At 44.6% G+C, this 24747-nt stretch overlaps 1 protein-coding gene across 5 annotated transcripts in view; it reads left to right on the top strand.

Annotated features, from left to right (window-relative positions):
* Nucleotides 1-24747, top strand: part of TECPR2 (tectonin beta-propeller repeat containing 2) — a 100114-nt gene that overhangs the window by 11701 nt on the left and 63666 nt on the right. For all 5 annotated transcript variants that reach the window (XM_020913468.2, XM_020913470.2, XM_070477789.1 and 2 more), the window contains exons 2-4: nt 1565-1853; nt 20211-20339; nt 20729-20860. In XM_020913468.2, the coding sequence (XP_020769127.2) occupies nt 1635-1853; nt 20211-20339; nt 20729-20860 (480 nt within the window). In that variant the 5' untranslated portion in view covers nt 1565-1634. The remainder of the gene's footprint in view (nt 1-1564; nt 1854-20210; nt 20340-20728; nt 20861-24747) is intronic.

The following is a 24747-nucleotide window of genomic DNA, read 5'->3' as shown; positions in this document are numbered from 1 at the left end:
GTAGGTTAAGGATTTAATGGATGAGTGAGCGCTTCATAAATTATAACACTATGTGATGATTGAGCGTCTTTATTGAGGGAAGCTTTTTTTTTTTTTAAGTTATCTGTTTATGGCTGTGCTGGGTCTTGCTGCTGGATGGGCTCTTCTCTAGTTGCAGCAAACAGGGGCAGCGCTCTCGCTGTGGTGTGCAGGCTTCTCTCGCTGCCAGAGCACCGACTCTCGCGTGTGGGCTCAGCAGTGGCGGATCCCGGGCTTGGGAGCACAGGCTCAGTAGTGGCGATGGGGCTTAGTTGCTCTGTGGCATCTTCCTGGATCAGGGATTGAACCCGTGCCTCCTGCATTGACAGGCAGATTTCTTACCACTGAACCCCTGGAGAAGTCCAAGGGAAACTTTGAACCCACATTTCCAAGAGGTGTGGGTGTCAGGGTGACAGAGGGGAGGAGCTGTGTGGCTGAGGAGGCTGTGGGCGTTCCTCCACCACCTCCACATGGTACTCCTCTGTCTGGACTGGCCCACTGCTCTCCTAGTGCAGTGTCTTTGCTGTTTCTTTTACACATTATTATTATTATTATTATTATCTTTTTGGCCGCATGGCATGTGGGATCTTATTTTCCCAACCAGGGATCGAACCCATGCCCCCTGCAGGGGAAGCACAGAGTCCTAACCACTGGGCTGCCAGGGAATTCCTCTTTTCCATGTTCTCTGCTTCCTGGTTGGCTTCAGAGTTTCCAGTGTTTTCAGAGAAGCTTTCTCCACTCTCTGGTCCACGCTTCCTCTCTCCTTCTTCTCGTTGAGACTCACAGGTTAGCACCAGTCATATCTGGTTTTGTGTCTTTTCAGTTTCTTTTGCCTCCCTGACTAGGTCATAAGCTGCTTGAGATTCAGAGCTATATTTAATATTCTTCCCACCCCTTCCCCACCATTTATCACGATATAAATTACAGGGGGCAGAAAATACTGAAGTGAGTTTCGACTTACGGTTTCGTTCATTTACTCATTTATGACTGTGCCGGGTCTCCGCTCCTTTGTGCGGGCTCCCTCTGCTCGCAGTGAGCGGCGGCTCCTCTGGTCGTGGTGCCCGGCCTCTCGCCGCAGAAGCTCCTTACGGTTTCGTTCATTTACTCATTTATGACTGTGCCGGGTCTCCGCTCCTTTGTGCGGGCTCCCTCTGCTCGCCGTGAGCGGCGACCCCTCTGGCCGTGGTGCCCGGCCTCTCACCACAGAAGCTCCCCTGCTGTGGGGTGCGGACTCGAGAGTGCAGGCGCGGGAGCTGCGGCTCCAGGGCTCCCAAGTGCAGACTCAGCCCTGGTGGTGCGTCGGCGTGTGGGATCTTCAGGACGAGGGGTCAGACCCGTGTCCCCTGCACTGACAGGCGGATTCTCACCCACTGAACCCCAGGGAAGTCCTCAGAATTAATCTTAATGGCACTTGGTTTACCTTCCCTGTGGAATTAAGCTCTGACGATAATTTATACCCACCTGAAAGCCCCTCATTCCCACTGTGAAACCTGATTTGTCTTTGCATGACTAGACATCGAAAGCGTTACAATGCCTTGTTCTTCAGCCCCAGGTCTCCCCAGATGCCGGTTAAGATCTCTCGTCCTGCCTGAAGGTCAGCGGTGGAGACCTTGGCCATGGCGTCTGTGTCAGAGCCCGTTACCTTCAGAGAGTTCTGCCCGCTGTACTATCTGCTGAATGCCATCCCCACGAAGATCCAGAAGGGCTTCCGCTCGCTGGTGGTCTACCTCACGGCCCTCGACACCAATGGGGACTACATCGCGGTGGGCAGCAGCATCGGCATGCTCTACCTGTACTGCCGGCAGCACGGCCAGATGAGGAAGTACAACTTCGAGGTGGGCGCGCTCATGTCCCCCTGAGCCAGGGCCCTGGCTGGTGTGTGACACGCCTGTGAGTCCAGGGTGGGGGGGTTGCTTCCGAGCTACTTCCGAAGCATGGCCTGAGTGTCCCACCCGAAGAGTACCTTACAGCCGTCCTTCAGGTGGAGTGCAACTAAAAATGCAATGTTTGAACTTGTTTTTCTTGCCTCCAGAAATCCAGCATTAATTGTTCCAATTTTAGCACATGTGCTGCCGAAGCGAGCACCCAGCATTACTTTAAAAGAGAGCATTACAGTGTTTAACACTTTGAAAAGAGGCACAATTTTCTAAGTGTTTTTCTTCTTCTTTGTAAAAAATTTTTTGGCCATACCATGTGGCACGCGGGATTGGACTCGGATCCCTTACAATGGGAGCACAGAGTCTTAACCACTGGATCATCAGAGAAGTCTCTCTGAGTATTTTCTGAGAGTACTTTGACTGATTGGCTCTCAAATAATCTAGGTATTATAGCAAAATTATTAAGAAAAATGGATCAGGATCAGTGTTGGCTAGGTGCCGGAACATGTATGCGGACTCTGCTGTAGCGCCCTGCTGTTGGGGTCCTGGCTGACCTCTGTTCTGGGTTGCTGCCTCAGGCATCTCTGTGTGTTGTAGATGCTGGGGATGGACCATCACCGTACTCACCTGTTTCATTAGTACCTGTGATTTATAAGCACATGGGCTTTGTGAGAGACGCAAGGGTGACCACATGGGGCTCTACACTGTGCTTAGTGGACTTTTGCAGACTAAGACAAGGCTTTTGTATTTAAGAGAAGTATTTACAAATATCAATATTTTAATCAGTATCAACTTATTAAAGTTTAATTTATAAAGTTGGTTTTTCTTAAGCCTCTGTAGTCAATTAAAATAACACAAATGGTTAGCATCCATATAGTACTTACTATGTGCCAGGCATTATTCTAAACCCTCTACATATATTAACTCATTTTATCCTCACAGAATTCTACGAGGTAGACAAAACAGCTCTATGTTGTTTTGTCCTCTCCGTTTTATCAGGGAGACAACTGAGGCTCAGAGAGGTTGAGTGACTTGCAAGATAGCCAGAAAGTGGTGACACTATGGTCTGAACCTGGGCAGATTGACTCTGGAGTTTGTATTTTTTGTACAAAAATGAAAACTGTTGCTATCTCTTTTCTTGATTAGTAGGGCATGGGTGTGACTGATCTGACCCCCGAATGTCTCAGACCACTGTATAGTGAGTCTTTAAAACCGTGGCTCTGAATTGTTGTCTTGGTTCAGTCCTCAGTCGCGTCCAACTCTTTGTGACCTCACGGACTGCAGCACGCTAGGCTTCCCTGTCCTTCACCACCTCCCAGAGCGTGCTCAAACTCATGTCCATTGAGTCGGTGATGCCATCCAACCAGCTCATCCTCTGTCGCCCCCTTCTCCTCCTGCCCTCAGTCTTTCCCACCATCAGGGTCTTTCAAATGAGTCAGTTCTTCGCATCAGGTGGCCAAAGTACTGGAGCTTCAACTTCAACGTCAGTCCTTCCAATGAATATTCAGGGTTGATTTCCTTTAGGATTGACTGGTTTGATTTCCTTGCTGTACAGTAATTATGAATTAATCTGAAATCTCTCAAATAGTTTAGTACTGAACAAGGAAAACTTAATGACTCCAGCAGTGACCGCCCCCTGCACAGGATAGAGCAAAGAAGTCCATGCCCAGACACATTCTAATCAAACATCTAAAAACTCAAGACAGAAATCTTAAAAGCAGCCAGAGAAAATGACACATTACTTGTAGAGGACAATTAATTGAATGATGGGAAGTCTCATCGGAAACTAGAAGATGTTGGTGTAGCATGTATAAAGTGTTGAAAGAAAAGAATTGTCAGCTCAGAATTTTTATCCAGCAAAAATATCTATTAGGAAAGAAGGTGAAACATAAAAATGTTTTCGGATGAAGGAAAACTAAAGGCATTCATTGCCAGCACACCGGCTCTAAATAATTGCTTCAGGAAGTTCTTTAGACAAATGATAATTGATACCAGAAGGAAACTTGGAACACCAGTAATGAAGGAAGAATAATAGTAAATGCACTAGGCTGTTTCCCTCCTCTTGAGTTCTTTTTAAATATATTTGACAGAAAAAATTATATCATTGTCTGATCAAGTTTTCCGTTCATACATATGGAGTAACATATAAAAAAATTATAATGTAAGAGGGGAGAGTAAGGGACCTATAAGGTAGCAGGGTTTCTTCATTCTACTTGAAGAGGGTAAATGCTGCGTCTAAGTAGATTTTGGAAAGCTGTGTGTGTATATGTATGTGCATGTGTGGGTTTGTGTATCTCCCGCATTTGAGACGGTAATCCTTAGAGCAGCCACTGAAAACCGCTGTACAGCACGGTGTAGTAAAAAATTACTATCAACACACCAAAATAGAATGTTAAAGTATGTTGAGACAGTTCTCGGAAAATCAAGAAAGGTTAAACAGAAGAAGGAAACGCAGGAGTAACAAACAAAAAACAAATAAAATCATAGACTTAAATCAAAACATGCCAATAATTATGTTAAATGAAAATGATCCATGCACATCAATTAAAAACAATTATTGGGATGGAAAAGAAACTCACAAACAACTATTTGTTGTTTATAAGAAACTCATTCAAATATAATCACGTCAATAGATAAAAGCCAAAGGATGAAAAAATATACTATGTAAATGCTGATCAAAAGAAGGTCGAGGGCTTCCCTGGTGGCTCAGTGTAAAGAATGCACCTGCCAGTGAAGGAAACACAGGTTCGATCCCTGGCCCAGGAAGGTCGCAGGCGCCCAGAGCAGCTAAGCCTGTGTGAGGGCTCCTGAGCCTGCGCCCTGGAGCCCTTGGTGCCCCCGCAGCCCGCGTGCCCTCTAGCCCATGCTCCGCAACAAGGGAACCACTGTAATGAGCAGCCCTTGCTCCGCAACTGCGGAGCGGCCCCACTCGCTGAGACTGGAGAAGAGCCCACACAGCAGCAAAGACCCAGCACAGCCAAACATAAATGAAGGTATTTGAAAAAGAATGCTGACTGGCTGTATTAATATCAGAGTAGTCCTCTGAGCAAGGAAATAACCAGAGAGACAGTATTTAATGACAGAAGCGTCAGTTCAGTGATAAGGCACAGTGGTCCTAAATGTGTATCGTGTTCCTTAACAACAGGGCTTCACGACATATGAAGCAGCAACTGACATAGCTGAAAGAAGAAGTTGAAAAATCTGCAGTTCTAGTTGGAAATGTCAACACCCACTGTCGGTAATAGTAGCAGACAGAAAATCAGCAGATGTGTAGCAGACCCGAGCAGCCCCATCCAGCTTTGTGATCTAAGTGATGTTTACAGAGCACTCCACCCAAAAGCAGCTCAGAGCACATTCTTTACAAGTGAACATGGAACAGTCACCAGGACAGACTGTATTCTTGGTCATAAAACACTCCTCAATAAATTTAAATTGGTGCAGACTTTGCATAAAAACCACAGACCTTTAATTTGTAAAATAACACTGTATCCGTGAAGCACAATAAAACGAGGCATGCCTATAACTATTTTTAAAATTTCAGCCTCCAAACTAAAACAAAACTTACGGAAGCAAGAGCTTAGTACTCCCCAGAGTGAAAGTACAAGTTGCATCTGATACCAGTTTCCTGGTTTTACTGGAACTAGTTTTCTGTTTATTGGATGAGCCCCGTGAACTCTGGAGGGGTGTGCCATGTGAGGACAGCTTCTGCAGGGACGAGCAGAACTGGGGGAATATGGTGCAGATGACTGGACCTAGGAAGGGAGAAGGGGACCCTGGGAAGTTCCATGCATAGGGTCATAGGAGAGCATATTTTACTGGGCCCAAATGCACACTCAGCAACTCAGTATTAAAAGGGTTTTTGAATACCCATTGGGTATAGAGTATAAGCATATTGTGGAGAATCACAAAGGAAGTAGAAAATAAAACTTCTCGTTTTGAAGAGAACAGAGAATTTGGATTTAGAATATTAGGGTTTGAAAACAAATGTCTGTATGTAAAACACATAGGAAAGGATCTGGAGGAATCTATTCATTATGACGATAGAGGGGACTGAGAATGGGAGCGGGAAGAGAGGGGAAGTGTCTATTTTTTCTACTTTATTATTTTTTACTTTAAATATTGTGGACTTATTAGAATTTGGACAATAAGTGTATATTCATCTGTTACTTGTATAAACACAACAACATAAAGATTTGTTTTGAGTTTGACTGTCTTCAGTTGTGTGAGCTGAGGATGAATTAAATATTTATGTCATTGTTACTGTAATTTTCGGCTTCAGAGATGGGAGTCTTAGAATCATTTGGTACAATCCCTGTGTTTTACAGATAAAGAAACAGCAAGATTCCTGCCCCAAGCCACATAGCTGGTTGCCTAACCATTTTGCTGTCTTCCTGTGTGGGGAGGCAGGGCTTCCACAAAAGTCTGGATTTAGAGGACAATAGAAACAGATTAACTGAGAGTTTCTTTGGAATTTCATAGTGACAATTGAGAGGTGCATCAGCTAGGTTTTTTTTGTTTGTTTGTTTTTTTAAATTTTTTAAAATTTTGGCCACACTGAGACATATGGGATCTTAGTTCCCCAACCAGGGATCAAACCCATGCCCCCCTGCAGTGGAAGTACACAACCTTAACCACTGGAGCATGGGGGAGGTCCCTCAACTAGTTTAGTTTAGGGAATGTCTAAGGTTTTATGGGAAGGTAAATAAAAATTAGTTTCGTGTTGTTCAGTTGCCCAGTTGTGTCTGACTCTTTGTAACCCCATAGACTGCAGCTCTCCAGACCTCTGTATCCCTCACCATCTCCAGAAGTTTGCCCAAGTTAATGTCCATTGCATCAGTGATGCCATCCAGCCATCTTATCCTCTGACGCCCTCTTCTCCTTCTGCCCTCTATCTTTCCCAACATCAGGGAATTTTCCAGTGAATCAGCTGATCGTATCAGATGACCAAATTACTGGAGTTTCAACTTCAGCCTCAATCCTTCCATTGAGTATTCAGGGTCGACTTCCCTTAAGATTGACTGGTTTGATCTCCTTGCAGTCCACGGGACTCTCAGGAGTCTTCTCCAGCACTGCAGTTCAAAGGCATCTATTCTTGGGTGCTCCGCCTTCTTTACGGTCCAGCTCTCACAACTGTGTGTGACCATTGGGAAGACCATAGCCTTGGCTGTTACGGACCTTTGTCAGTAGGGTAATATCTCCGCTTTCCAGCACACTGTCTAGGTTTGTCATAGCTTTCCTGCCAAGAAGCAAACATCTTCTGATTTCACGGCTGCAGTCACCACGCGAAGTGATTTTAGAGCCCAAGAAGAGGAAATCTGTCACTACTTCCACCTTTTCTCCCTCTATTTGCCTTGAAGTAATGGGGCCGGATGCCATGATCTTTGTTTTTTAATCCTTAGTTTTAAGCCGGCTTGTTCACTCTCCTCCTTCACCCTCTTTAAGAGCCTCTTAAAAAAAAAAAAAAGAGGCTCTTTAGTTCCTCTTCTCTTTCTGCCTCACTGGCAGAGGGAATGGCAAACCACCCCAGTGTACTTGTCGTGAGAACCTCATAACTGTATAAAAGGACAAAAATTAGTTTACCCTCTAATAAATCCATGTGTGGCTTGCATGGGTGAAAGATTATGTTTTTAAATGAAGTTATTTTCCAAAAGAAGAAAGCAGATCTTTTATATGATAAAGTCTGACATGTTTTCAAGAATAATGCTTTTAGAAACCTTTTTTCCTTACACAAGTTAGTGGGAGAGGGCAGATGGAGACAGGAAATGCTTCCTTGCTAAGTGCAAAAGCATGAAGGAGATGCTGTGAGGAGCTAATAAGTACAGAAGTGTTATAAACCTGTTGTTAGATATATGGGTGTGACATATATAAGAGACCAGAAAGCCAGAAAGACAAGTTGACCTGGGTTTCTGGTTTTTTGCTTTGAAATTAAATGTGTGATCTCTCTTTAGCACCTAGCTCGTTGAAATTTCATAGATTTGCCTTCAAAACTGCTTTTGTGTTAAGCCTAACTGAGTTCTCATTCCTGCAACTTTTCCATACTGGTCTCCTGGTGAATTTATTCAGTAAGTGTTTATTGAGTGTTTACCATGTGCCAGGCCCATTTTAGGACTTGGAAATGCAATGGAGAACACACCATTTCTAACCCGGAGAGCAAGAAATGAGTATGAGAAGGCCGCTTGGCCGGGTGGGGAGCAGTGCTGGGGGAAGGGGAGCAGCGCGGGGAGAGGGGAGCTGCCAGCAAGAGTGGCTGCTGACTGAGCAGGTGGCAGGTTCAAACAGACCTCCACAGAGGGAACAGCCCACCAGGAGGAGCTTCCTGGTGGAGGGCCCAGGGGGAAGGAAGGGGAGCCCTGGGCGTGTGAGGGAACGTCGTGAATGGCTCATTGACTAATGCCTGTTGTATTTTTTAAAGTGATGCAGGAATGAGAGCTTTTGAATCACCATGTCAGCCAAAGGTATCTAATGCCTCCTGTGTCCTGATGGAAGTAATAACCCTTATATTTGTTGCTGAGTAACAAGACTTGTAAAGCGTAAAGCTTTGGTGATTAAGACAGTGTGGTATTACTACATAAGAGATAAAGAGGTCATCAGAACAGACTAGAGAAGCCAAAAAACCCACAAAGTGATAATACAAAGATTTTCTGGTAAATGGTATCAGCAGTTGGACAGGAATATAGGGGTGGAAGTGAAACCTGATCCCTCCCTCACTTTGTATGGTTATTTTGTCTTAGCACTTCAAAGGTGCTATACCATTGTCTTTCCACTTCTGAGACTTCTGCCAGAGGTCTAATTGTTTTCCTCTAGGTAATCTGCCTTTTCTTTCTCCTTAAGATCGTCCCTAATGATAGAGTCCCAGGCCCTGGGACTTACTTCAAGCCTAGTAGACCTTTCCTACTCCGATTCGCCTCAAGGAAATTGTTCCAGAAGAAGATGCCTTGGTTTAACTTTCAGATCTTTAAAAAGTTGTGTAAATATTGAAACTTTAAACTGTAGTTCTTTGCTAGTGAAAGAATAGTGAAACATTTCTTATGAATTTAATGAGTTTAAATCTTGTTTGAGTCTTCTTAAACATTTCGAAGTAGTTCAGATTTGTTGGTTACTTGATGTGCTAGCAGTTTCTACTGAAGGTTCAGCTTTGACACACCAAAAGCGGCTCATAAAGAAAGCCTTGTCAGACTTAACAGCTTCCTTGAGCTTGCTCACAACGAACACTTTTTCCCTGATGTTTTTTGTTTTGTGTATAAAGGGGAAAGTGCCTGCCAAGGAGCCTAAGAAACTTGGCTAAGACCTATTGGTGACGTGATTGTCCAGAAAACCACTGCTGGCCTCTTGCAAATCAGAGGTTTTTCTCTTAAGCTAATTACTAGATTTCTGTTTGAGGAAGTTAAGTTGCCACTTAGAGGCAACAAGAAGTTTCCCCACCCCGCTCCCCGGAAGCTGGAAAGGAGGGAAAAAGAAGAGTTAAACACATAATAGATTAGCTCTTTGGAGGACAGAGTCTCCTTAAAGAGACAGAAGAGTGGCTCCCAGGCCAGAATAGGACAGAAGTGTTTTCATTTCAAAAGGAAGAGTATATGACAGAGGAGAGGGCAGGCAGGCTGCTGTGTAACTTCGGGAAATTGAACGTTGGGCTGAACCGGGCTTTGCTGGAGGTGGGGGTAGCGACTCCCTGAGGGCTGTGATGCCCTTGGTGTGGCTAGCGCTGAGGCTTATTGAGGTTTCATCAGAAGTTGCCCCATGCTTGCTGAGCAGCTTTTGAGCTAGAACTTGCTGCCCACCTACATTGGCCAGCGGGGGCGGAGTGCTGGTTGTCTCCACACGAGCCTTCTGGTTTGTGCAGCATTCATTCACTGTGAAACAATCATGCGTTGGCTTCAAGGTTCGGCTTCGTGTGAGTTGGGTGATCACAAGACAGCCCTCCGGGCTGATGAACAGCAGGACACTGAGTGGATTGAATACCCGGGTCAGGAGGCTGGAGGGCAGGTCCTTCGGGTGCCATTCACCAGTGTGGATCTGTGCCTTAGGCACTTCTGTACACTGCTGTGTGTAAACACACAAGCATGAACGCTCTGAATAAGAGCATGGGAGTGGTGGATCCCAGTTCCACAGCAGTGGGGGTGCCGTCGGGTGGGAGGGGTGCGGGGCATAGAGGGCTTCGAAGGTGCTCTTGGTGTCCCCTTTCCCAGGACGAGTGGGGACTGCACGGGTGCTCCCTTTGTGGTGGCTCTTCTAGCTGTTTATATGGTCATGTGTGTCAGTTCAGTGCAGTTGCTCAGTCCTGTCCGACTCCCTGCGACCCCATGGACTGCAGTACGCCGGGCTTCCCTGTCCATCACCAACTCCTGGAGCTTGCTCAAACTCATGTGCATCGAGTCAGTGATGCCATCCAGCCATCTCATCCTCTGTCATCCTCTTCTCCTGCCTTCAGTCTTTCCCAGCATCAGGGAAATGAGTCAGTTCTTCACATCAGGTGCCCAAAGTATTGGAGCTTCAGCTTCAGCATCAGTCCTTCCAGTGAATATTCAGGACTGGATTTCCTTTAGGATTGACTTGTTTGATCTCCTGGGACTCTCAAGAGTCTTCTCCAGCACCCCAATTCAAAAGCATCAATTCTTTGGTGCTCAGCTTTCTTTATGGTCCAGCTCTCACATCCATACATGACTACTGGAAAAACCATAGCTTTGACTAGATGAACCTTTATCAGCAAAGTAGTGTCTCTGCTTTTTAATATGCTGTCTAGGTTGGTCATAGCTTTTCTTCCAAGGAAAAAGCATCTTTTAATTTCATGGCTGCAATCATCATCTGCAGTGATTTTGGAGCCCCCCAAAATAAAGTCTGTCACTGTTTCCATTGTTTCCCCATCTATTTGCCGTGAAGTGATGGGACCACTGGAGAAGGGAATGGCAAACCACTTCAGTGTTCCTGCCTTGAGAACCCCATGAGCAGGCAAAAAGATAGGACACTGAAAGATGAACTCCCCAGGTTGGTAGGTGCCCAATATGCTACTGGTTATCAGTGGAGAAATACTCCAGGAAGAATGAAGAGACAGAGCCAAAGCAAAAACAACACCCAGCTGTGGATGCGACGGTGATGGAAGTAAAGTCTGATGCTGTAAAGAGCAATATTGCATAGGAACCTGGAATGTTACGTCCATGAATGAAGGTAAATCGGAAGTGGTCAAACAGGAGATGGCAAGAGTGAACATCGACATTTTAGGAATCAGCAAACTAAAATGGACTGGAATGGGTAAATTTAACTCAGATGACCATTATATCTACTACTGTGGGGAAGAATCCCTTAGAAGACATGGAGTAGCCATCATAGTCAACAGGAGAGTCTGAAATACAGTACTTGGATGGAATCTCAAAAACGACAGAATGATCTCTGTTCGTTTCCAAGGCAAACCATTCAATATCATGGTAATCCAAGTCTATGCCCTGACCAGTAACTTTGTCTATCAGATCTAATCCCTTGAATCTATTTCTCACTAATCATAAGGGATTTGATTTAGGTCATACCTGAATGGTCTAGTGGTTTTCCCTACTTTCTTCAATTAAAGTCTGAATTCAGCTGAAGAAGTTGAAGTTGAACGGTTCTATGAAGACCTACAAGGCCTTCTAGAACTAACACCCCAAAAAGATGTCATTTTCTTTACAGGGGACTGGAATGCAAAAAGAGGAAGTCAACAAATACCTGGAGTAACAGGCAAATTTGGCCTTGGAGTACAGAATGAAACAGGGCAAAGGCTCATAGAGTTTTGCCAAGAGAATGCACTGGTCATAGCAAACACCTGCTTCCAACAACACAAGAGAAGACTCTACACATGGACATCACCAGATGTCAATACTGAAATCAGATTGATTATATTTTTTGCAGCTGAAGATGAAGAAGCTCTATACAGTCAGCAAAAAACAAGACCAGGAGCTGATTGTGGCTCAGATCATGAACTCCTTGTTGCCAAATTCAGACTTATTTAAGAAAGTAGGGAAAACCACTAGACCATTCAGGTATGACCTAAATCAAATCCCTTATGATTATACAGTGGAAGTGAGAAATAGATTCAAGGGATTAGATCTGATAGACAAAGTGCCTGAAGAACTATGGACGGAGGTTCGTGACACTATACAGGAGGCAGGGATCAAGACCATCCCCAATAAAAAGAAATGCAAAAAGGCAAAATGGTTGTCTGAGGATGCCTTCTCTTCTATGAAAAGAAGAGAAGTGAAAGGCAAAGGAAAAAAGGAAAGATATACCTATTTGAATGCAGAGTTCCAAAGAATAGCGAGGAGAGATAAGAAAGCCTTCCTCAGTGATCAATGCAAAGAAATAGAGGAAAACAATAGAATAGGAAAGACTAGCGATCTCTTCAAGAAAATCAGAGATACCAAAGGAACATTTCATGCAAAGATGGGCAAAAGAAAGGACAGAAATGGTATGGACCCAACAGAAGCAGAAGAGATTAAGAAGAAGTGGTAAGAATACACGGAAGAACTATACAAAAAAGATCTTCATGATCCAGATAAGATATGATCACTCACCTAGAGCCAGACATCATGGAATGCAAAATCAAGTGGCCCTTAGGAAGCATCACTACAAACAAAGCTTGTGGAGGTGATGGAATTCCAGTTGAACTATTTGAAATCCTAAAAGATGATGCTGTGAAAGTGCTGCACTTAGTATGCTAGCAAATTTGGAAAACTCAGCAGTGGCCACAGGACTGGAAAAGGTCAGTTTTCATTCCAATCCCAGAGAAAGGCAGTCCCAAAGAATGCCCAAACTACCGCACAATTGCACTCATCTCACACGCTTGCAAAGTAATGCTCAAAATTCTCCAAGCCAGGCTTCAACAGTACATGAACCGTGAACTTCCAGATGTTCAAGCTGGATTTAGAGAAGGCAGAGGAACCAGATATCAAATTGCCAACACCCTGTGGATTATCCAAAAACCAAGAGAGTTCCAGAAAAACATCTACTTCTGCTTTACTGACTATGCCAAAGCCTGTGACTGTGGATCACAACAAACTGGAAAATTCTTAAAGAGATGGGAATAACAGAACATCTTACCTGTCTCCTAAAAAATCTGTATGCAGGTCAGGAAGCAACAGTTAGAACAGGACATGAAACAACAGACTGGTTCCAAATAGGGAAAAGGAGTACGTCAAGGCTGTATATTGTCACCCTGCTCATTTAACTTATATGCAGAGTACATCATGAGAAATGCTGGGCTGGAAGAAGCACAAGCTGAAATCAAGATTGCTGGGAGAAATATCAATAACCTCAGATAGGCAGATGACACCACCCTTTCAGCAGAAAGCAAAGAAGAACTAAAGAGCCTCTTGATGAAAGTGAAAGAGGAGAGTGAAAAAGTTGACTTAAAATTCAACATTCAGAAAACTAAGAAAATGGCATCTGGTCCCATCACTTCATGGCAAATAGATGGGGAAACGGTGGCAGACTTTATTTTGGGGGGCTCCAGAATCACTGCAGATGGTGACTGCAGTCGTGAAGTTAGAAGAAGTTTGTTCCTTGGAAGAAAAGGTATGACCAACCTAGACAGCATTTTAAAAAGCAGAGACATTACTTTGCCACCAAATGTCTGTCTAGTCAAGGCTATGGTTTTTCCAGTAGTCACATGTAGATATGAGAGTTGGACTACAAAGAAAGCTGAGCACCAAAGAATTGATGCTTTTGTACTGTGGTGTTGGAGAAGACTCTTGAGAGTCCCTTAGACTGCAAGGAGATGCAACTAGTCCATTCTTAAGGAAACCAGTCCTGAATATTTATTGGAAGGACTGATGCTGAAGCTGAAACTCCAATACTTTGGTCACCTGATGCAAAGAACTGACTCATTGGAAAAGACCCTGATGCTGGGAAAGATTGAAGGCAGGAGGAGAAGGGGACAACAGAGGGTGAGATGGTTGGATGACATCACTGACTCAGTGGACATGAGTTTGAGTAAACTCCGAGAGTTGGTGATGGACAGGGAGGCCTGGCATGCTGCGGTCCGTGGGGTCACAAAGAGTCAGACACGACTGAGCGACAACTGAACTGAACTGAACTGATGGGATCAAATGCCATGATCTTAGTTTTTTGAATGTTGAGTTTTAATTCAGCTTTTTTATTCTCCTTTTTCACTTTCATCAAGAGGCTCTTCCTCTTCGCTTTCTGCCGTAAGGGTGGTGTCATGTATATGTCATATATATAGTCTTGTATTTATGATCGTATTTCACTGTTTGAAAAATACCATGCCACGAGACACTTGGTGTGCAGCTGACTGCACCCTGAAGGCAACAACCTTGCCAGTCCACCCCTCTCCTGAGCATGTCGAAGCTAGCTGCGTCCTTCCTAGGCCATGAGACCCCCTGAAAGCAGCACCTTTGTTTGTGGCCGCACAACAAGCACAGTGAAGACATCAGTAAACACTCAACTGCTTAACCCTAGTTCATCTTATTTTAAACTAGCAGTTCTTTTATGTAGGCTCCTTGATATTATTAAGGTCTATCTCATTTGCAGACTTGTATGAAAGAATACTAGATTGATATCTTAATGCTGTTAGTGCGGTAAAAATCCCATTATTAAGTAATGTGTTAAATGAAGGATTGATTATATGAAATAGATGTATTGCTAAAAATTATGATATTAACAGTGGATTTGAGCCTTGAGTGTTTGGGTATCTTAAAAGAGGTTTTATGTATCAATGCAGTTATGAAAAATAATCTTTAAATATATTTTCTCTCTAAAGTAGAATTGTTGGCAAAGTCTTTGTTTTTAAAGAAGGACTCACAATACTTTTTAAAAATTGTTTTTTTTTTTAGTTTATCCTCTTGGCTGTGCTGGGGTCTTCACTGCTCCGGGTGGACTTTCCCTAGCTGAGTGAGCCGGGACTGCTCTGTTGCAGGGTGTGGGCTTCTCACTGTAGTGGCTTCTCTTGTTGTGGAGCGCAGGCTTCAGTAGTTGCGGCCGTGGGCTCAGGAGTCGTGGCTCGCAGGCTCTAGAGCACAGGCTCAGTAGTCGTGGCGCATGGGCTTAGTTGCTCTCTGGCATGTGGGATTTTCCCAGACTGGGGATCAAAGTTTGTGTCCTCTGCCTTGGCAAGCAGATTCCTATCCTCTGCACCACCAGGGAAGTCTGTTAATTCTTTAAATTCTGTGTCACTTGGTGATAATCTGACTTCTTTGCCACCATGGGGATGGATGGTATATCGAAACCCACCACTGCTTATTCCATGGTACACCTCCTCCTGGCAGCTCCCAGGCCGTTCCTCTCTCAAGGTCACAGCCTGCCTTGTGATCTGATAGTTCTCCTGCCTTCTCCAGCTGCGTCCCTTTTTCCTTCACAGATTTTTTTTCACAATAAGTGCCTCAAATGTCTGATTCCATCCTCAGGGCCTGCTCTCTCTGCACACAGACTAATGCAGTAGTATAGTTCAATCTTCCAAAACTTCTGCAGCCAATTTGTTCTGTCAGTTACTGTGAGAAGAGTGTTGAAATATCCAAAATTAAAGTGTGCATGGTTTATCTTTCTCCACTCTTAGTTTCAACTCATCTGTGCCTTTAAATCTAAAGTGCATTTCATGTTGATAGCATAAATTTGGGTCTTTTTTATTTTTTATTTTACTTTTTGGGGGTCTTACTTTTTTTTTGTCTTTTTTAATCCAGTTTAACAATCTCTACCTTCTAATTGGCATATTTAGGCCACTTATATTTAATGTCCTTATTGAGATGGTTTAAGTCTGGGTTTTTCAACCTGACATTATTGGCACTTTGGTTTCGGGGTGTTGTCCTATGTGTTGTAGAATGTTTAGCAACATCCCTGGCGTTAAACCACATTTTGTTATGATATCCTTTTTAAAACCTCCTGCTGTATTTTAGTAATATTTTGTTCAATTTTTTTGTGTGTCTGTATTCATGGAGGGATATTGGCCTGTAGCTTTCTTATGATGTTTTTATCTGGCCTTTCTCATTATGCATGTAACTGTTTAGTATTTTCATTCTACATTTAACTACTCAAGTTGGATGTTATTATTAGTATATTTCATAACCACTGTTTAGATTTCCTCACAGCTTTACCAGCGTCTTCCCTTGCCATCCCTCGTTACATCTCATTTCCTTTGCAGCCACTTTCCTTCTTGCTGGAGTAGCTCTTGTGTTGAAGTCTGTTGGTGGTACTTCAAAGTGCAAAATCAAGTTCTCTTGATTTTTTGTTTGTCTGACTGTCTGCCACTGTTTGTTGCCATGCCACATGGCTTGCAGGGATCTTAGTTCTTTGACCAGGAGTTGAACCTGGGTCAGTTGTGCTGAATCGTAACCACTGGCCTGCCAGAGAATTCCTGTTGTCTTTGTCTTTGAATTGTTTAGAAAGACATACTCTTCAAGGCTATTAGTTCTGTCTCTTAGCACTTTGAGAATGATACTCTCCTGTCTTCAGGACTCCTTTGTTGAGACATCTTTTATTAATAATTATTCGTAGTTATTTGCCTTTTTTCTCTGACATATGAATATCTCATTACTTCTGAGGTTTTATTGTTTCATTACAAGATATGTATGTGTGTATTTCTTTTCATGAATCTTGTTCAAAGCTTGTGTTTCTGAGGATACAGGCCTTTCCTTAGTTTTGGATAATTTTTAGCCCTTATCTCTGAAGACACTGCCTTCTCTAATCCTATTTTATTTTCTTCTGGAATCCCAATTAGACGTAGGTTGGACTTTTGCATTCTATCCTCTATGACTCTCAACTTCTCTTTCTTCATTTATATCTTTGCCTCACAGATCTGTCATCTAACTCAGGGATTTTTCTTTCAGCTGTAACTTGTGCTTTTTAATCTGCCACTGAGATTTTAAATTCTTTTGATTCTTTTTCATATATATTTAATTATTTATGATAGTGGTTTGCTCTTATGTTTCAGTTTCCTTTATATTCATTGAAAATTTTAAAGCCTTTTTTGTTATTGAAGTATAGTTGATTTATTTTTTTATTTTTAATTTTAAAAAAAAATTTTTTTTTTGTATAGTTGATTTATCGTTTCATGTGTATAGCAAAGTGATTCAGTTACATACTCTTTCAGATTCTTTTTCACTGTAGGTTATTACAAGATATTGAATATAGTTCCCTGTGCTCCACAGTAGGTCTTTGTTTATTATTTTATATGTAGTAGCATATATCTGCTAATCCCAAATTTCCAATCTGTCCTTCCCCGTAAGCATATTTCCATACGGTTCTGGTTCTCCTCCGTCCACATGGAATCACTGGAGCTGGGGTGAGGGCTTGTCAGGCTCTGCCGGTGCCTCTTCAGCTGAGTCCTCTCGTGGGCCTGTTTCCCTGTAGTCATCTCTGACTGTGAGCTGCGTGGCTGGTCCTGACCCGTGAGCCTCCTGAGGGGCCTGGGCTGAGTGTGAGTCCCCAGAGGTGGCGTTCATGGCCCCTCTGCCAGGCCCCTTGAGGTGTCGCAGACAAGGAGGCATGTCCGAGCAGCTGCCTGCGTGGAGCTCTCGAGTGGGAAGGGCGAGGAGCTCCACACCCCGGTGCTGGATGGGGCAGGCTGGTGATTACGGGTGCTCAGGGGCTGTACTTCACTCCGGCCAGGGCCTGAGGTACGAGACTGAGGTCCTCGTCGGCTCTGTTTGCCAGCAAATTGATTTTTCCTTAGTTCACATTTTCGCTGAGCGTTAGGTCTTCACGGGTTCTGGCTTTACAGGGAGGTCAGGTCCAGCTCCCCACCTCATCTGGACCGAAGCCTTGTTCTCATTAACCCCGCTCACTGAGGAATCCCGGGTCTGGGTGTTGGCTGGATCACTGGGTAACCTGTGGCTTCAGAGCTGGCTTCTGTTCTGTTCTGGCCTCTGTTCTGGTTTGACAGGACTCTCTTTGGTTTCGGCTCTTGTAGATTTTCTTTTTCTTTTTCCATTTATTTTTATTAGTTGGAGGCTAATTACTTTACAGTATTTTAGTGGTTTTTGCCATACATTGACATGAATCAGCCATGGATTTACATGTGTTCCCCATCCTGAATCTCCCTCCCACCTCCCTCCCCATCCCATCCCTCTGGGTCATCCCAGTGCACCAGCCCCGAGCACTTGTCTCCTGCATCCACCCTGGACTGGCTATCTGTTTCACACTTGATAACGTACATGTTTCGATGCTGTTCTCTCAGATCATCCCACCCTCGCCTTCTCCCATATAGATTTTCTTTACTTTATAGAGATCAGCTGCCCATTTCAGAAAGTGCTTTATGTGTCTTATTCACCTTTTCTAGGTGTTTGGAGGGGAATGTTTTCCAGAACAGCTAGAGTGTTATCCTGTCAAAAGTTGAAACTTCATATTTTGTTTCTATCTAAAGTATAGTCGGGTATGATAGTCTGATTCTTTGGATGTTTTGGTTCTTACGTCAAGAATGATGACATTTATTAGTAATCATATTAAAGAATGTTAAGTCAAGCTTAGTACATTGGTTTATTAAAAGCCTGTTTACAGGCATTGCAGTTTCCAGCCCATCTGAGCGATGATTTTCATTTTGAAGACATTCATTCAGAAAAATTACACAGCTGTTCTGATTTTGTGCTACGACATGGCAAGATCTCTAATGAGCGATTTTGATTCCTGATGGATTAGCAATTTTTGTAATTACAAATTCCCAGGAAAAATATTCTTTTTTATTTTGGCCATGCCATGCAGCATGCAAGATCTTAGTTCCCCAAACAAGGATCAGACCTGCATGCCCTGCAGTGGAAGTGCAGAGTCTTAACCACCAGACCACCAGGGAAGCCCTGCTGGCATGTCAGATGATACACATGTAAGGCGTGCTATGTCCCTTTCTTGCCTGCGAGCGGAGGTGGAGCCGTCCCTCACAGTCCCTGCCCTCCGCTCACTGTCCTGCTCCTCCTTGGCCGACCCCGCCTCCCATGTCCACGGCCGTGGGTCTGCTAGAGCCCCGAGGCAGAGCAGGGCTTCACTCTGCAGTCACACTCAGGCAGAGTCCTGACTCGCTTCTCCCGGGCTGTGTGACCTTGTCTCACAGCCTTGGTATCACAAGGATGGTCTGAGGATCCCGGGGGGTAACGCCTGTGCAGTGCCGGCCAGGCGGCCTGGCGCAGGATGCGTGCTGCTGAGAGGCCTGTGCCCTATCCCTCGTTGCTGCCGTCATCCTGACCAGGCCTCCCACTCGTCTCTGCTCCCCAGGTTCACCACCCTGGTGCCTGTGGAGTTGGCTGCTTCTCTTGACTGGGCGCGAACTCGCTCCGCCTGAACTGGCGCAGAAAACTCCCAGCTAGTCCTCTGCCTGGGCCCATGCCCTCCTCCTTCCAGCCTGTTCCGGTGGGCGTCCCAGTAAGGCTTCAGACTGGTACACCTGCAAAAGCAGGTGTCTTCAAGGGTCCTGCTTTTCCTTCCTGTCGCTGAAGACGTAGCTCCCTTACTCCGTGTCATGCTCTGGCACCAGGCATATTTATAGCCTGAACAGAGCCTGAAAGCAAGCTCCGGCGTGACCACCTCCGCTCGCTGGGGGCGGCTCTCTAGTGCACATCTCACTGCTGCAGCCCCGCTCTGAGAGGCTGGGCTCTCGCCCTGCCGTGTGTTACCCCAGCAGCTGACTCAGGATCCTGAATGCAGGGGGTGCTCTCAGGTTTGGCAGATTGATTGCCATGTAAATTACTGCATCAGGGTTCAAAACGGCTTATTGAAGATCTTGCCATGTGTCTTAGCAAGGTGGAAATGGTTGTGTAATTTTTCTGAATGAGTGGTTCCAAATTTAAAAAATGATTATTCAGGTTCATTGGAAGCCTAAAGATCTGTATTCAATGCTTGACATATGCTTTTTACTAAATGAACGTGTTAAGCCTGCATTAATTTTATTTAACATGATTATTAATGTAAGAGTCAAACACCAGGAGTAAGTTTATGAAGCGCTCTGAAGTGTGTTGTCTTGTTGACCCTCCCTCCTGCACACCTCTGTGGCGCACACATCATGGGTGACAGCTGGTGGGTGACTGGTCCATGTTGAGAGAGCAGGAAGCAGAGCTTGGGAGTGGGACAGGTCTTCTGATTCCAGACTCTGCTTTCGGGGGGAACAATCTCTCTTGTCCAAGCTCCTTAGAATTCTCTTGAGAAGAGCTCAGTGGTTCACACTTTGTCATTTCAAAAATAAAAAACCTGGAAAGAAAAAGAGATATAATTATCTTTCTGAACTATATACATTTTCCATCAGGAATATGTATAGGCTGCTGTGTGGTGAGGTTTTCCATTTCACGTCGGTACTGTTTCACAGTTTGGAAGCTGGCCCAGTGACAGGCCCATTTGATTTTAAGATGTTTGCTCTTTCAGGGGAAAACTGAGTCCATCACGGTGGTGAAGCTGCTGAGCTGCTTCGATGACCTGGTGGCTGCAGGCACAGCTTCTGGGAGGGTTGCAGTTTTTCAGCTTGTATCCTCATTGCCAGGGAGAAATAAACAGGTAAGTGCCAACCATTTTAGCATTTCTTAATTTCTTGGCAAATTCCTCACATCCTTTAAAATGAGAAGTCCTCATCTGCTGAGAAAGTATTTGCTCAGAAAAGCCTAACTCTGTGCTCTTCATAGTCAGATAGCATTTTGTTGCTGGTAGGACACTTGGTGAAAAGCACACATGGGTAATTTAAATTGCTTAGTAGTCTCTGGCTCCTCCCTGTCAGTTTTCAAGGTAAATAGACAGATGGGTCCTTGTGCAGGGTTTTGCATGGAAAGCAGCTTGGGAACACCAGTTCCTCCACCAAACAGAAGGGATTGCATATCACCTTGTCCACACAGCCCCATCTCACAGTGTCTCTCCTTCTTCTTGTGTGTATTTTTATCGTTTATTCACAGCTTCGGAGGTTTGACGTCACTGGCATTCACAAAAATAGCATAACAGCTCTGGCTTGGAGCCCCAATGGGATGAAACTGTTCTCTGGAGATGATAAAGGGAAAATCGTCTATTCTTCTCTGGATCTAGATCAGGTAAATCATTTTCAGAAGTATTGTTGGTCTGATACTTGGGGAAATTATAGCTGGTCAATTTGTATTCTTGAACCTTGTCCCATTTTTTCTGGCTGTGCTGGTCAGCTGTGGGATCTCAGTTCCCCAGCCAGGGATTGAACCCAGGCCTCGTGAGTGAAAGCCTGGCACCCTAACCTCTAGGCCACCGGGAAACTCGCTGTTGTCCTTTCTACTCTCAGTTGTTGTTGTAACATTTTCTTTCCAGGGCTTTCCTGACGCTTTGTAAGCTTCTACTTCTGTGTGTTAAGAATCGGCCTTTCTTTCTACTCGAACAAACACTTTTCTCATTCTCCTGTTGTCTATTGCTACCATTTAGAAAAGAAGCCACTACTGAGCCTTATTCCTTGATAGTTTGTAGAGGAGGGTATAAAACACTTCAAAGTCATGACTGTTGTCAACTAAAAAAAAAAACACAATCTAAAAGTTGAGAATTTTTATTCGGTGGACTTCCTGAGGACTTAAGCCTGGGAGACAGTTTCAGATAACTCTGAGGGATCCTTTCAAAGAGGTGGGGAAGGAACCAGGATCTATAGGAGCTTTGAAAAAACAAACCTGATTGTTGAACATCAAGAAGTGTGCTAATTAAAGAAGAAATAAATCTCAAGTTAATGAATTTAGCACTTTTTTATATGTGGGAAACTGCAAGAGTCTGGGCTCACTGAAATCACATTCTTTTATTTGCAGCTTAAGGGCCATTGTCCCGTGCTTTTCCATCCTGAACCCCTTCAGCTACCTGTTGAGGGCAGCCCGCAGTGGCTGATGGCTTGATGCAGGGTAGCCTGTGTATCTCCACCCTGAGTTCCCTGAGGGTGCGCCCTGGGGTGGGGAGAGGACAGCCCTGTGGCTGATGGCTGCAACCTCCTTTGTATACTGATACGGCAGGCGGCAGTCTTGGTCCACTCTGTGGACAGCGGTTGGAGTGGGTGGTGAACTCACCCCAGCCCCACTTTGGCTGTGGGAGAATGGTGGAGGAGGAGGAGGTTTGGTGGCAGCAGGGAGCCAGCTCCACCCCTGTATTTGCTCTTTAAGCCTCTGGACAGAGCCCTAAGCCTCACATTCTGATCTTCAGTTAGTAGGTAAGAAACCCAGGCTCCCCGGGGTCCAGGCACTAGGTCATGCCCAGCAGAGCTCGGCTTCAAACCGAGGGTCTGCTTCTGTTGTGTGGGTGGCTTTAAGCCTGCCTGGGCTTTGTTTTTTCAGACGTCTGCCCAGTTGGAATGCACTCCTTGGTGATATGGACCTTTCGTCTTCTTATTTGTAGCCATTATTCCTAGTGCGTCCAGAAATTCAGTGATTATTAGCTGGGTAACTCTGAGTCCCTCTAATCTGACACTGACCTGTCTATCTTGAATATTCTGTCACAGTAGTTCTCAAACTTTTTGGTCCCAGGACCCCTTTACACTATACCTCTGAAAAAGAGCACTCCAGAGAGGTTGTGTTTGTATGGGTTAAGTTTTTGTATATTTTTGTGAAAATAAATACTACTGAGGATTCCCTGGTGTTCAGTGGTTAGGACTCCGAGCTCAATACCGAGGGCCCAGATTCAATCCCTGGATGGAAAATCCCACAAACTGCAAGGTGAGGCCAAAAACGGAACATGGGACTTGCCAGGTGGTCCAGCGTTTGAGACTCCTCGCTCCCATGCTGGAGGCCTGGGTCTGATCCCTGGTTGGGAAACTAAGATCCCATATACCTTGCAGTGTGACAGAAAAAAAAAAACAAAAAACTACTACTACTTTGAAGAGTAGCATTGCTTTACGTTTTTGCAAATCTCTTTATATCTGCTCTGCCTCAATAGAAGACAGCTGGGTTCTGCATTTGGTTTGTCACAATACATTGCTTTGGTTGGGGTATATCAAGAAAATTTGGCCTCACACAGACATGTGGTGGGAAATATGAGTGTTTTAATAGCCCTTCCAGAGAATTGTATTATGTTCTTCTTTAATCACATCCCCAAATTGACTAACGGTAGTTTCTTTAAAGGTTGGTTACAGCATGGAATCTGAAAGCGTGTGGATGAATTTTTGCTGCTCTGTTACAGTGAAGTCCATTGGTCTGTCTTGCACTTCATAGGACTCCTTGACTCATTTTGTGTGATTTTGTAATTCTGTAAGTTTGTGTGTTGGTCACTTGGGAAATATTGATGTACCAAATGATGCAGATCTTCCAAATGTTGATACATTTAATTTTATGATATAAAGCAAAAACACCACCTTTGTTAATATCTCCATCATTCTGATGAGAAAGGTCTTGAGCTGTTGGGAATGTCAGGTTCACAAGAGTGGGTACATTTTTTCAGATTCTGATCTTCACTTGTGAACTTGAAGATTGTGTTATTATCAGCAACAAATACCCTCACTTATTTTCCTTGAAGTGACAGATACACTTTATTCCTTCTGAGAAAATGCCCGCTAAATACCCAACTTTGAATAATTCTAGTGTTTCAAGTAAAATGTATCTTATGGGGGAAAAAAGTTCAGCTCCCAGCTCGTACAGTTGTCCAAGTGCTCCTCCTCAAAAGAGCCACCGGACTTCAGCTTCAGCCAGAGAGCTGTGTGCAGACCTGGTTTCATCACAGAATACAAAGACAGGTGTCCCCAAGGTCAAGATTTGTTGGGATTGTCATTTTCCTGCATAATAGACCTTCTGAAGTGAGATTCACGTTTTTGCTGCACATGCCCAGTGGCTGAGGGCACCGTGACAGCTCCTGGAGTTTGGTGCCCTGCTTGCCTTGGGGTCCCCCCCACCCCGATCTTTCAGGAGCTCTGTCCACCAACAGTATGAACCACTGCTCCGTGAAGAAGGCAGATAAAACCTCACATTATGATGAAAATGACTTCGACCTTGAGAGGCCCTCGGGGACCATGGGCCACACTTTGAGAACTGCTGCTCTCCAGGAAAACATTTTGTTAAGGTTTTCCAGGATCCCGTGTTGGCACTTTCCTGCTGTCGCTCCCACAGTGAGGGTTGCACCATGGGAACACTGCTCATGCACGTCAGGAAATGGAGGGAAAACTCGCACGCAGAGAGCACTGTCCTTGTGTGGTGCTGACCCCACTCCCAGCACCGACTGTCTCACTGTGAGCACTGTTCCCTGAACCCATGGTAGGCAAGGCGCTAGCTGAGAGGCTGGAAGAAAATGTGGGGAGCCGTAGGAACTGCAGACACGCTTATTCTCTCCTAGCTGACACAGCAGACAACATAACCGCACACAATCCTTCAGGGCTTTTCCAGGTGAAGCGTGTTTATACTTAACCAGAGCAAAAGTAGCCTGTGGCCGGGCGAGCACCTTGTGACGCACATGCACAGTGCCTTGAGCAATCTCAGCTGTCACACAACTGCACAGTCATTGTTTACAGGACAGGGACTTAGAGAGCCTGACTGGTGCCATCTTGTTAATTTCCTCACATCTTGGCATCCTGGTCATTTGTTCCCAGCTTTATTGAGGTTCCAATCATTTTTTTAAAGCACAGGTGTTTGATGAGATTTGCAGAAAAGATGTATGGTTTTGCACAGTGAAAGTCACTCAGTCGTGTCTGACTCTTTGTGACCCCGTGGACTGTACAGTCCATGGAATTCTCCAGGCCAGAATACTGAAGTGGGTAGCCTTTCCCTTCTCTAGGGTATCCTCCCAACCCAGGGAGTGAACCCAGGCCTCCTGAATTGCAGGTGGATTCTTTACCAGCTGAGCCACAAGGGAACCCCTCTTCACAGTACAATACAATGAATTTAATTCCATTACAAGCTAAGTCGAAAGTTAAAAAAACTGCAGTCTGTGTAAGTAAAGATGGGAAGGAACTCTGGCTTAATGTCCATGATAGTGGAGGTAATGGGAATCCCCCGTCTCA

This window comes from Odocoileus virginianus, chromosome 16, assembly GCF_023699985.2.
Source record: "Odocoileus virginianus isolate 20LAN1187 ecotype Illinois chromosome 16, Ovbor_1.2, whole genome shotgun sequence".
Lineage (NCBI taxonomy): Eukaryota > Metazoa > Chordata > Mammalia > Artiodactyla > Cervidae > Odocoileus > Odocoileus virginianus.
This window is presented reverse-complemented; position numbering and strand designations above follow the sequence as displayed.